General features: G+C 41.8%; 1 protein-coding gene across 2 annotated transcripts in view; it reads left to right on the top strand.

Annotated features, from left to right (window-relative positions):
• Nucleotides 1-14,243, top strand: part of kif5ab (kinesin family member 5A, b) — a 53,466-nt gene that overhangs the window by 6,077 nt on the left and 33,146 nt on the right. For both annotated transcript variants that reach the window (XM_070901901.1, XM_070901900.1), the window contains exons 2-5: nucleotides 11,302-11,389; nucleotides 13,030-13,103; nucleotides 13,452-13,556; nucleotides 13,939-13,987. In XM_070901901.1, the coding sequence (XP_070758002.1) occupies nucleotides 11,302-11,389; nucleotides 13,030-13,103; nucleotides 13,452-13,556; nucleotides 13,939-13,987 (316 nt within the window). The remainder of the gene's footprint in view (nucleotides 1-11,301; nucleotides 11,390-13,029; nucleotides 13,104-13,451; nucleotides 13,557-13,938; nucleotides 13,988-14,243) is intronic.

Genomic DNA, 14,243 nt, shown 5'->3' with positions numbered 1-14,243 from the left:
AAGGCGTTAAGGGAGAAGCTCGTGTCAATCAGGAGTCTGAACATTAAGGGATCAAGTGATTTTTGTGAGGTTCACTTCACGGCAGTCAGCCCAGAGATGTGAGATTCTACTAAATGAGAAACAGACTCGCTGAGGTTAATTTTGCTGCATTTCAAAAGTAAAATCAATATTCTAATCACAGCTACTTTATGGCTACTTTGTACTATTTTAAACTGCAGAGGACCTCTCATCTCTCTACCCACAACCCATACCAATAAGGGCTGCCGGCTCTCCCTCTTGTTTCTTCCCTAATATTAACATTATACTGACACCAATTTAGTCAGCAGCAATACTCAACAGCATATTAGCTGCCAGTTCCTTCAGCTCATCTTTATTTTTACTCCGCGTGCACACATGCCAAGGTTAGATAAGCTTGTGCCAGTTCGTCAACACTTTTCCTGCCCCTTTCTCCCCCTTTATGACAGAAGTGGGCTGTGACTACCAGGCTTTTAGCTCCGGGGAGCGTTAATGGAGCATCCTCTCCTCATTAGCCACGGCCCTGCCCGGGATGCTGCCTGGTCTCCATGTCTGCCCTCGGCGTCTGTGTGCAGTACATCGCAGCCGACTGCACATGTTCCCGCACGTGTGTGCACATGCCAAGACCCCAAGCAGTTGGTGCTATATTAGCATGGTGATAGGACAGCAAGGAAATTCCCAAGGAGCCAAAAGGAGCATCCCTGCCCTCTGCATGCCCGGGACTTATGTTTCCTTCATTTAATCACAGTTCAGTTTATCGATCTGACACTTGAGAACACTGAAATCTACTCTAGGTCACTGTTTTTTTTCTTCCTCTCTCAGGGGAGACATGCTTTCAAGCACATTTTCCTTTACTGTTTTTAATTTAGGTTAATCTAATTTTAGGATTTAATTCACTACATTACATAACGCAGACTTGGAAAATATTGGCAAACATAAATGTCAGGCTTATTTGAATTTGCATGGCCCTGGATTGATCCCAGCTCAGACTTTTAGAAACACTTTTCCAGACCACAGTACCATGATGCCGTTTCTTTGTTGCTCCCAGTAGGTACATTGATAATCACAACACACTGATTTTTTTTTTTGCTCTTGTACTCCACAGCTTCTATCTCCCAGAGTTCTTAATTAATTACATTTTATGCAAACTCTTAATACCATTCACTTTTTTTTTCTTCTGGAGGCCTTTTATTATCCAAATTACCTCGCTTCTCAGCTCTGTCATTAGTTATGCAGCTGAATTACAAAGAGAATCCCCATAACTGTGTTGTTGATTTTTACAGCAAATTTAAATCATTGCTCACTACTAGCTCTTGGATTGCTTCCTTTTCCACCGTGCCATTGCCCTAGCTTCACGGGGTTTAATAATTGCTCCCAGCGTGAACAAGTTGATAGAAATGTGTGCTTCTGTTTCCATGTTTCTGTGGCTTCTTCCATCCTACCCTCTTATAGTCTAATTTATTATTTATCCTCTGGCACATGTGGTCTTTAACAGGACTCACACTAGTGACGCTGCTCGTTGGCATAGTTGGTGGATTACTGCATGTGTCTTCCTCTGGCACTTTGAGGATCAGTCACAGCGTTGAGGCTCTGGATTCAGATTTAATTGGAACTGTGGACCAGGACCACACAAAACCTCTATTTCAATTTGGCACAGATGTCTGCAGTTGTTGCGTTATAAGTTGCCTGCATTATCATTTCATTGGAGCATTACTTCTCGCCTAAATTCAGTCGATGCAGTTGGCTCACAGGCTTATGTACAAATTGAATTACTGGTAGAGAGGGGTCGATGGCTCAGTTAAGAGCTTTCTTTCTTGACATGGCTTCAGTCTCAAAAAAGAGAGGGTTTTTGTGGAATATCTTTATTTCCCCTCACAGATCTTGCAACATGCCCCCTTTTTAACACAAAAACATTCGGATAAAATGATGCGTGTGATAAAGTGATGCTGATGCTGTCTATTCCCATAGTGTTAGTAAGTGTTGATTGGATTATTTTACACATTCAGAGCTATATTAACACTTAGGCACAATGCTTTTTTAAGGTGAGCTTGCCGCCTGGAAAAGATTTCCTCAGTATTAAATGCTAAATGTGTTTGGCTTTTGTCCCCGTCGTCCCGAAGCAGCACAGACAGAGACAAAGCTGCTGCCAGGACTAAGCTTGTATCTCTTGTGAATTCATTTTGACTGGATGTACATATAGGCAGGTTGAGCTGAATGCAGGTGGCTGTTGGCTAAATTGGAGGCAATGACTTCAAGACCTTAGATATATCCTTTGACATCAAATATTCCCTTTGAGAGGGAGGACAGTTAATGGCTGGGCTCTCCGACTGTCTCGGGTCGTGATCAAAGCTCTCTGCTCCAGGCGGAGGTAGCTGATCCCAGTTTGTCTTAGACGACTTGTTACTTTCTCAAGATTCATTTCTATTTTTTGTAGGATTTATATAAAGCTACAACCTAAATATAAGGACGGCATGTGAAGGCTGGAGGTCGAATCAAACATGACATTCCAGGCAAGCAGTGGAACAGTCACTTAGGTGATGAGGCGTCTTCGTCACCGCTGACAAGTGTTTTCCTCTCTCCTTCCTGCTCCTTCCCTCGCTCTCTCTCTCTTTCAATCTCTTTTATTCCCTCAGTCTCGACATTATTGCATTGACGGTCCATTTGAACTGTGTATCATTTTCTGTGTGCTTTGCTGTTAGAGGTTGGTCTGTTCTCTCCTGGGTGAACTGTATATGTGTGCTTTAGCCCCTTTCCACACAATGAAGAGAGTAGGGCTATACATTATGTATACATTTTGTGGTCCTAGTGCCGATATAATACCTGAGTTTCAATGCTGATACCAAAATCTAACCTGCTTTATTCGATACCTTACTTTGAGAAGCATAAATATGTTTTTCTAGAAAACCCTCTTTTCCCATTTAACGATATTATCCAGAGTTCTCAAAGGTACATCTTTTTTAAACTGAAGCAGGTGCACGAGAACAGTCAAAAATTGTCTCACCTCAAAGTCAATTGAGGAGATGCTTTTGAGCTGACGGCATGATCTTCATCAGCAGGTGGAATTTTCTCAGTTGTCTTGGAATTGTAAATGTTCAAATTACCATTTTCTGTGCTTTTTAAAGACACGTGCCCTTGCCAAGAGTTAGATGAGAAGATTCATACCACTCTCATGTCTGTACGTTAAGTATGAAGCTATAGGCAGCAGCTGGTTAGGTTAGCTAGGCATAAAGACTGGAAACAAGGGGAAACAGCTAGCCTGGCTATGTCCGAAGGCAACAAAATCTGCTTACCAGCACCTCTAAAGCTCACTCATTAGCACATACAGTTTATATATCTCGCTGGTTGCCTGGGAACCTCACTGTGACGACACTGAAGTCACTGCTTACAGCGATCCCCATGCAACAACTGGTAAAACCACCTTTTTACACTTACACGGTTAAACAAATATTATAATAGATATTACGAGTTAATTGGTGAGCTTTAGAGGGCTAGCTGTAGTGCTCTGTTTCTAGTCTTTGTTGCTAAACTAAGCTAACCAGCTGCTGGCTGTAAATTTACCGTAACAGACATGAGGTTGGTATCGATCTTCTTGTCTCATCTAACTCTCGGAAAGAAAGTGAATAAACGGATTTCTATCTATTTTGGTTGAACCATTTCTTTAAATCTTTATCATAACAGTGTATCAAATGATAATGTGAAAACAATGTGACAATGTTAAAGAGGTCGTTTGTGATGAACCTACAGAGAATTATCACCTAATCTCTATACACAGATATCTGCACATGAATTTGTAGTCTGAGTATTGACCAATCATGTTTGAGCGGGCTTTGACTGCATGCAGGTAAACAGTCCGTGTCGACGATAGCCGATGGTTTCCGTGACTGTTGATCGGACTGTAGACAATGACCGGCGTACGGTAGAGGAAGTCTTGCTCTGGATATCTACTGGCTACACCGGAAGCCCTGAAACGTTGGTCATTGCCTCTAGAGGGTAAATCCTTGTCAGATGATAGCCGATTGGATTTCGAGACTGATTATCCCCTTAATCTGCTGCTCCACTCGGCATTACTGAACTTCATAACGACTTTCAGCTCATTGTTTAACTTACTTACTGTTTTGTTTCACTCTCACCGTTCTCATAACGCCGTTTTTGGCTGCAGCAGGCAGCTCTTTTCAGCAAAAAAGCTCTAAAAACTCCACTGTACACTACCTGCTCAGCACCAAACGGCAAATGGACACAGTTAGTAAGCAGCTGGTGAACATAGTGGAGCAAATAGCAACTAAAGAGCCAGATATTTTCCTCAGGAGTAGGTGGGTAGTAGAAGTTAATAAAAGACGATTCTTCAGCCTGTTTATTGCTGAGTCTTATCTGCATCTCTCTTTTATGCAATTTTATGGCTGTCATCTCAGTTCATCTGTCGTGATTTGCATTCTGTCTGTCTCTGTCTCACTATCCTTAACTGCATGTCAACGTGGCTCCAAATCTCTCTTCTTCTCACTCCCCTAATGTCCATAGGGAGGTTGATGTTGCTCCTGTTTTCTGGTCTGAAACTCTGTGAACGAAGCCCAATCTTCTCTTCCCTCTCTTCTGCACTCCTCTGTCTCCTGTTTCCCTCACTCATCCTGATAAATTATGCAATGTTTCACTTTGATGGGGGACTAATTGCTCCACTTCAGTGTGTGGATCTTTAATAAACAACTTGATACAGCAAAATAAGTGAAATTATTAGATGAGTGGTAATGTTGGGTGGTATACTTTGGTTCCCTAAGCTAGTGATTAAGTTAAATAGCTACAAAAATTGCTGTTATAAGTACGTAAGTAAGTAAGATAGCTTCAAGACAGCTAAAAAGTAACACAACTGCATCTCTTGCATTCAGTCTTTACTACTGTATATCTGAGGCACCGAGAGCTGGTTTGCCCTCGAGGCACTGTGCCAGTCGACTCTGCTTAGACTTGTCAGCACAGTGAATTAGGAAATACAGTAATGTTTGGTAATATTGTGTGACTGGAGCTTTTGCAGTTGTGAGGGGTTTCTGTGTTGTCGAGAGAATCGCTAATGATGCTGTTATCTGGGGCTCGAAGCCTGATTAGCTTGACGAATGGAGCAGACATTGGCAGCCTGAACTCCTCTCTCCTGTCGGTCTCACTGTGATTGTGTGTGCATTTATGTGTGTTAGGAGAAAGAAAAGTTGATGAGTTTGTGGGGGGGAAGAGACTGACACAGAGACTGACAGAAGCCGAGAAACACACAAACACACTCTCACACACAGAGTCTGATAAGGGAAAATAGGACCTTTTTCCTCCTCTGTCCTCAGTCGAGCTTATGCCAAACAACTGCATAAGAGCCACGGAGCAAAAAGTGAGCAGCCGCCTGTCTGCGTGACTGTCAGCCCACCAATGTGTAGGAGGAGGAGGAACACATGCCTAATCTTCTTATCATCCCATCCAGCTCTGCCTTTAAAATATTTAGCTATATATCTCCTGGTTAGTGGGAGGGACGCTTTGCTGTGAAACTAGATGGAGAGGAAGGATATGACAAGAATTAAACCTCTCTGAATGGGAGTTAAATGTGCGTGTGTGTGCCTGTGTTGGAAAGTATTGTCCCCTCGCAGCGAGTGTTGGCAGTCACCAAATATTCACCATATGCAGAGGGTGTTGTTTTCTGTGTTAGCCTTCTCTTGTGAATATTGTTACTGTGCCTTCGAGAGACTGTCCTCACCAGAAAAGAGAAGGCATTGGTCAATTGTTAAAATGAGCTATGTTTATATTTTCCTGACAAGTGACCTTTTGTGGCCATGTGAGTAATACCAGTTGTCAGTCAGAGCCAAAGGTGGATGTAGCATGAGGTAATTATACTGCAAAACCTCTCTGGGAGGAGGTTGGGGTGGTGATGGTGTGTGACATGACATCGGAGAGGATTGCTTGCATCTTTTCTCCTACCAACCGGTCACTGTTGGTTTCTCATGGTTGATTTGTTTTAACCTTGACCATGATCTCTCCTTAACCCTAAAGTTATGTTTACATTTGCTGTTTCTCACCAAAACATATCAAGTGTATCCATAATACTTAACAAATGAGCATAGCTGATTTTTAAAAAGATATTTGGAAACCTGCATTGTTTACATCCATGTTTGCAAGCTACATCTTTCATATTTCTTGGTTGGTTGCTATGTCTTTTGGCACATTACCGCCATCAACTTTCAATTGGTGGAATAGCATGAAACTAGCAGTAGGAATGTCACTCATGCACAAGACGCAAGCACTACTACACAAACATTACTCTATAGTTCTACGAGTGGTCAAACACTTGATACCTTTAACCAATTAGTTTTAATTGCCTAAACCTAAACTGGATTGTAAACACATTCATGTCCCCAACAGGATGAAATGTAATAACTTTGGTGATCCCTTAACCTTTCACATAACAACATGAAAAATGTTTTAAACGTGTCCGATACTTTACTGATTTAGGACCAAATACCTGCAGAACTAATGACATTTCCATCATCCTCTGCTGTAGTTTATTTCTAGTGCTAATTAGCAAATGTTAGCATGCTATCACACTAAACTGCAATAAGTTAGCATTTAGCATTTAGTGTACACTGTGGTTTGTTTGATTTGTCTTCACTGAAGCATTTAGCAATAGACTCTTGATTTAACGTCATATGTCTTTTGAGCTGCACTGACAAAACAACCAGTTTTGTTGTTCAGCTTGTAAGACTTTCCTTCATGGCAGGTTATTGTATGCAAACAGACATAAAAACAAGATTTAAGTATGTCCTCACACTGTATATGTGTGTGAGACCCATGCCAAGCCCTCTGGTTAGAGGCGGGGCCTCTTTGGTCCCAAGGGTCTTGAACCCTGTTTACCAGAAGACCTCCAGCTGCTGCTGCTGCTGCTGCAACCCTTCATCCCTCTCTTTTATCTTTTCCTGGCTCTTGTTCACCCATTTTCTGGCCTTCCGTCGATCGTCTCTCGTTGTATGTTCTCCACCTCCCCCCTATGTCATTTTTAAAATTCACTCTTTCTGTCTCTCTTTTTGTTGTTGTTTATGCTGATTATATGTCTTTATTTTTCTACTCTCATCACTTCTCATCACTGATTATTTTCTCCTTGTGCTGGTCCTGTTCAGCTCAGTCTTGTTTTCCGGCTATTCTTTGCCCACAGTCAATGACTCTCACAGCTTTCGTTGATAATTGCAGTTTTTGATTCTCTCTCTCTCTCTCTGTCTGTTTCTTGGTCTCTCTCTCTCTGTGTGTCTGTCTCTTGGTCTCTCTCTCTCTCTCTCTCTCTCTCTCTCTCTCTCTCTCTCTCTCTCTCTCTGCGCCTGCAACCCGCTGCCTCTTTGTCTCCTGGCAGACAGCAGCAGATTGCAGGCTGGACAGGGCATGTGGGTGTTTTACATCGCATACAAAGCTGAGAACCATGAACAATGTCTGCATGTACAAGCATAATTTGTTATATTATCTGCTACACACACACACACTTGCATATACAAACACACTTTACTACCCATTCCAGCATTCTACATCAGCGTGCATGCATATAATTGAAAAGACATCCGTTAAATTTGACAAACACACAAACAAGTATGTGTTTCTATACCTAGCCGGTCTGACAGGGCGAGAGATGGACATGCTGATAGAGAGCTTACAGAATGTCTACATTTATGCTATTATCATATTTATTCAGCACAGGAGCAGATTAGTGCTTTGACGATGGAGCCAGCAGAACAAATGATTGGCAAAGGGTTATTTTTCATCCAGCTTATATAACTGACTCATTTTATTCACCCCAATGAAGACCACATCATGATTTCTCCCTCCCGCCCTCCCTCTCTGTTATTTAGTGTGGTTTGCATGTGTGCACTGTGTAGCATTACAAATGGCTCATTGACAACAGAGGCAGCCCTAATCAGTTCTGATGGGAAGCTTGTTTGTACCTGCCGCTGTGATTACAGCAATTGAACACAAACAGCGAAACAGTTCAGCTTATTAAGAAATGGAAGAGAAATGCACGAAATTGAAGCTTGGATTCCGTCTCCACCCTCTGTCACATACAAATTATTTTATGCAAAGCTAGAACTGTAAAGTGGGAGGTCATTGTGGAAATGTTCCCAGCACTCAGCATCTTACTCTGCAGTAATGCTGCCTGATTTTCAGCAACAGCTCTTGGGAGTGGCACGAATTGCATTTCTTCCTTAGTGGCTTTTCTTTATAAAAAAAAAAAGGTTAGAACAGAAGCACTGATTGGCGTGAGAAAAACATCTAGATTCTCTTGGCAGACAGAAATGGAAAATCTCAATATATCAACTCAAAGTATTGGTCTCAACGTATTTACTTATGAAAGCGTGGAAAAGATGTTTTTGCCAAAAATGTAAATAGTCTTTTCTTGATGCAGGTTATTTTACTGTCTAAGTGTATCAACTGATCCAGCAGTACCAGACAGCATGTTAAACCATGGCAACACAAAAAGGGATTACGAGCTGCTGAGTATAACAGTACCTCTCTCTTTTTCATCTTAATAAACCAGATGAAAATGCATGGAAATTGAAATGTTGAACTATTACTACCCTACCAGCCAAAACACAGTGTTGGTCAAAACTAGAATCTGACTATTTAACATAGATTTTACAATATAAAAATTATTATGCCATAAATATTTGCATGTAAAATTTGCTAGGACTACAAAACAGAGGTAAGCACCAAACCGCAGTTACAGCTAAAGCTAACTGGTAAGATAGCCACAGCTAGCCTTAGCTAAAGCTAATTTACCCCCACTTTCCTACTTGTTCCGCAAAAAATCTGAAAAAACACAATTTGTTTTTTGTTACACAGCTCGACTAAATAAGCATTCAAGCTGAAAATTATTTCTTCATACCTGGTTGTATAGTTACTGCGTTCAGCCTGTGTAGTGTAGTTTTCATTAGTCATCATCACTTCACATACTTCATTATTGATCAAATGAACAATAAAGTATTTATAGTGACAAACTTGTACTTCCTTGGAAAGTCTTGCACAAATTGACAGTTAAATGCGAAGCGCTAAAAATTGAATATGACTTGAAAACTTAACATAATAAATGTGTTTGTGAACTGAGAAAGAGCATTATAAATTGTGAGTTAAACTCACAAAGAATCCATCTGTGAAAGTCTGGAACAGAACTTATTATTCAAGCCACTGATGAATTTGTGTGCATTGGGATTTTGTGTCTAGCTTGTTGTTGAATGTGTCATTTAAAAGGCTGAGACACAGCGGGGCCCATATGTAATACTTGGAGATGCCGGGGATTATTGGTGTATTTTATCCCATGCCGCTGGTGCAGACATAATCATGGTTTAGAGCAGCCTCCTCAGTTGTATGGCTTTTGTGTAAAGGGCAGTACAACACATGTACTGACTAAAATGTCATTTTCTTTATAGTAGATTATGTAGCAGTAAAACGCATCAGCATAGCAATTGGTCAGCGTATAAATCCCTGTGGGATCAATAAAGTTTATTTTTATCCTAATAGGACCAGCATTAAAGCAGTAATAGCAGTAATAATGTGTTTCCCCCATAGGAAAATTATCTTCTCCTTGAATAGAACTAGACTCATGGAGCTTGTATGGATTTAATGCCTTGCTTATGTAACGCGGTGCTCCCTCTTCCTACTCAATATATAACTGTTGGCTTGTGGTCAATATAAATCCTGTCCATTACACAGCACATCCGGATTGTATAAGAAACCTTTATTGTCGGTCATAAGATGGAGTACCCTTTGAGAATCCTGCAGCCTTTCTGCAGGTTTAAAGAGACGTCGCCAAATCACTTTTCTATGGCTAATTATGGATCAAGACCCAAGATGAGTCCCATGTCTGGTTGCGTTAGGTAAATCTTACTTGAACTGAAATTATGTAATTTGATGCAATGCACATACCGACAATTAAACAAATAAATCGGTGTGTCCAGGTAGTTGAGATGTGACATTCCCCGTTCAATTTTTTGCTTTTTTTCACTTTACCATCAAATTCAGCATACCTTTATACAATATAGTATGTATACCATTAAAGCTCAGCATGTTAGTCATGCAACCAATACAACACAATAAGCAGAGTAAAAAAAAATGTGAGTAAAACACAAGTGTGAAGGTTAAATAGCATCTGTTTAGTTCCTCTACAGTGTTTCTGCCTCTCTCGGTGGATGTCTGCAGGGATTATTGGTGGTCCAGGCTGTCTTGTATAATTGCAGATGCCGCTACTGTGAATTTTACACACATATTTAGGCCTGTTAGCTGTCAGGTATGTTTTATTAAGGAGACTAGACTGCTCTCGGCCACTATCTTCATCACCAGAACTTGGCTGTGTGACTAAATATGTTGGACTGAGTGGTTGATTGAATATCTGAGTGAACTGGCTTTTCAGCTGAATGGCGCTAGCTGGCTAATTCATTGGTTGAGCGGCAATTGGCATTATCTCTGTGACATTTTTAATGGCCGATAGTTCGCCGGTTGGCTGACTTGTTTGGTTCCTCACTGGTTTGCTGTCTAACAGGCTGGTTAACTGACCTAAGACCCGCTTTAGTCAGAAAAACAAACTCTCTTTTCTTTTTCCCTTCACTCTTTGTGTGTTTTTCTCTCGTACTGTCTTTCTCACATGCAATCATTGGTTTCGGGTCATCTGCTTTCCTCTGCCCCCTCTGCATTTCCACTCCTCTGCTCTACTCCTCCACTCCATTTCACCTCTCCACTCCATCATTTCACTCTTCAAGTCCTTGAACGCTGCCTCTAATGGCTTCACCTCAGATGTGATCTCTCTTTCTGTCTCTCTTGGGGTCACACAGACTTTTGCCTAAGGCTTCATGCTGCACTGCACTCATTCAAAACACCCACTGCCTCTCAAGAGCACAGAATACACACAAATAAAATTAGGCACAAACTCACACTCAGGATGCGTACCTCTCAGAAGAGACAGATGGGCCTCTTAATGTGATATACGCGCTGCTATTCAGGCCTACACACTCACAGATGGACACACCATCCATAAAGCATGTTAACTGTGCTTAAAGGAAATATTGATGTGGCACTTATTTATAGTGGCAATACGGCTTTACATAATGTTTTAGTGATAAACATGATGTGTGAAGCCTCCCTCTATCTCACACACCCTTGTTCTCTGCTTTACAAACTTCCCAGGGTGGATTTTACAGCGAGTCACAGGGGAGGATGAGGTGTTGACAATAATCTAAAGCAGTCTCTAAACTGTCTGTGTTGTCGTGTAGCTGAGTGTGTTTGTGTTGGTCTTCACAGGGGAAGTCGTACGTGTTTGACCAGGTGTTCCCCACTAACACCACCCAGGAACAGGTCTACAACACCTGCGCCAAGCAGATCGTGAAAGGTGAGTCACACGTGCACAGTTTGCTTTTTTCCGTCCAAGATGCATGAGTGACACAAAAGCTGAGAGAGAAAGTCAATACACCTTGAATCACCCCATCCCTTATCAGCTTTGTCAGTTTACGCTCTATTCACTGACAGCATGCATTAGCATCTCAATACAAGCAGTGAGAAAACCAATTTCCATGATATGATGTAGTCACACGACCTACAGGTATGAGCATCAAAATGCACTGATGAACAAGATGCATGCTTATCACAGCACAGCGGGAGAGGCATATCCAGAAGGCCCCAGATCAAACGAACCCAACACCCTCAAGAGTCAAATCTTTTTTCCTTCGCCCCTCCCTCCGTCTGCATCTCTCTATATCTGCCTGCCTCTTTTTCCCTCCCCTGTTAGGGTCTCTTTTTTTTGTGCCACCTTCAAAGCAAGTGTGGAACTCCATTGAACTAGTTCTAGATGGAGCATGAAAAAAAGAGATTGATTTGGTGGGAAAGATTACTTATAGAGTGTGAGATTACCTTGTAGGCCGAGGAAAGACGAAATAAAAAGGCGAGATGAAGCGCAGCGCGGGGTTGGAAAAATTCAAGGTTAGGCATTTAGCAAAATGAAGGAATGAGATGAAATGTGAGATTTGAAATGTGTCAGGGGGAAAAGGGTAACACAGAGGGCGAGCAAGGCCTGAGAAAGCAGATTTGGAGACATATCCATGTTTACACTTTCTCTCTTTTTCTGGCTGCCTCTTTCTTTGCCCTTTTCACTGTCTTTCTCTCACACTCACTCGCTGCCTTTCCTCTCTGTCTCTTCTCTTCTGTGTTTTCCCTCTTGTTGTCTAGCGATCTCGTCTCCCGCTGTCTTTATTTCCTTCCAGAGACAGATTTCTTTAGTTTTTGTTCTCTTATGTGTCGCGCTCTGTTTCGGTCTCACTATGACCAGTGTGTAGGCAGACGAAGACATGTTGCTGAGCTGAGAGCTGCAGGAGTAGAGGCAGCACAGGAGAAGAGGAGGAGGAGGAGGAGGAGGAGAGGGGAGCGAGGGAAAGGGTGCCTCATGTTTTCAGCTGAGAGGTTTTGTGATTAGTCTGTGGTCAACTAACCTGTGGCAACAGACCTTTCAGGGTGATGTGTTTTTCTTTATCCATGTTTGACTTTTACCACAGGGATTTATTAGACTGTCAGCAATATGACATTCAGCCGTGTGCTGCTTTATAACCTCAACTGGTGAGGAAGTGTTGTTTTCACTGCACCTCCTACCACATGAATGGAGAGAATAATATCTATATGCTATACATGCTTTGTACTTCCCTGAGTGCCTCCTGGTGACTGCCAGTAGTTGTTGTTTATTGTGTGCAGCCACAGAGGTCGTTCAGCGCCTAACAAAGCTTAAATACCACGTACTTCTAAGTGCACACAGGCTTTATGAGGCAGAGTCTGATCTGTCTGTAGAGCAAAGGTCAAAGATATTTGTCTTTGTCTGAGTGCTTGTCTGCCCTCCTGTCTTATTGTTTACACACCTGTCTGGCTGAAATCTGTCATTCTGTCAGATTTTCTGTTGTCTGGCACTCTTAGTGCCACTCTTCATTTTCACATTGTCACATTCTTTCTTTCTTTAACATGCATTTTTTTCTTCTTTTCTCATTATAGATGTACTGGCCGGATACAATGGGACTATCTTTGCCTATGGGCAGACCTCTTCTGGAAAAACACACACCATGGAGGTACAGTATCGCTAAATAATTCAAAAGGCAGACCTCTTCTGCTGTGGCACACACACACATAGATATATTTTTTTCTTTTTTTCTTAATAGTGTATCTCCTCCTCTGCTCGCCCTGACAGTACATCTCCCTCCATCACTGTTATTGCTCACTATCTCTCTTTACCAGCCTTCTGTGGGAACTAACCTCCTTTACAACTCTCTCTGGGAAACAACCCTGTTCCTTTTCAAGTCAAAAGCCTCTCTGCTCTCCTTTCTTTTACTATTCTCCCCATTTGATTCGTCACCAGGGTCTGTATTTTATCCTGCTCTTCGCTCACATGCTCTTATCTCATCTCCTTCTTCTCGCAGGGGAGCCTTCATGATCCCCAGGGAATGGGAATCATCCCCCGGATCTCAGAGGACATTTTCGAACATATATTTGCCATGGATGAGAACCTAGAATTCCATATAAAGGTTGGTGTGAATTTCTGTCCATGCGTTGCTCAATTTTGCACTTACACATGATACATTCAGTGGTAATTCAGCTTGGGCCTCTGATGTAATCCTCACGTGGACAGGCTGAGTGGAATCAGCCAAGCATCAATAAATCATGATATATAAACCATGATAATCCCACAATATTTGTTGTGCTTTTTACCCTTTTTACAACACAGTCTTCTAATAGAGGATTATACCTCTTCAGACCAAGAGGAGGACAGATTACTGCAACATCATTTTGCATATTTGCACAATGAGCATCCCTTACATCCTTTCCCTATCTGTGTCACTTCCTTTGTTCTGCCTCTCCCCTTTATTCCAAAGATCAGCTGCCCCATGTTTTTTTGTCTCGCTGCAGGTCTCCTACTTTGAGATCTACATGGATAAAATCCGGGACCTGCTGGATGGTGTGTTTATTATGCACTGAACACTCTGCTTTCAAACAGTGAAAACACAACTCTCACTTGTTAATACTGTACAGGTTTCTTACAGTACACAGTTGGAAATTCAGACCCTTATAACTGCACCTTGGAGCATAAGGCTAAACTGCAATGTTGTCATTAAGGGTGTAATTTCTACTGGGGACTCTTTAAAATCCTATTTCTTCTTCTTACTGTGTAGTTGTCAAAATCCCAAATCCAGATTCACCTTCAGTTCTTACCT

Source organism: Enoplosus armatus, chromosome 3 (genome assembly GCF_043641665.1).
Source record: "Enoplosus armatus isolate fEnoArm2 chromosome 3, fEnoArm2.hap1, whole genome shotgun sequence".
Lineage (NCBI taxonomy): Eukaryota > Metazoa > Chordata > Actinopteri > Centrarchiformes > Enoplosidae > Enoplosus > Enoplosus armatus.
The sequence above is the reverse complement of the archived record's forward strand: the minus strand, read 5'-3'. Positions and strand labels throughout refer to the sequence as shown.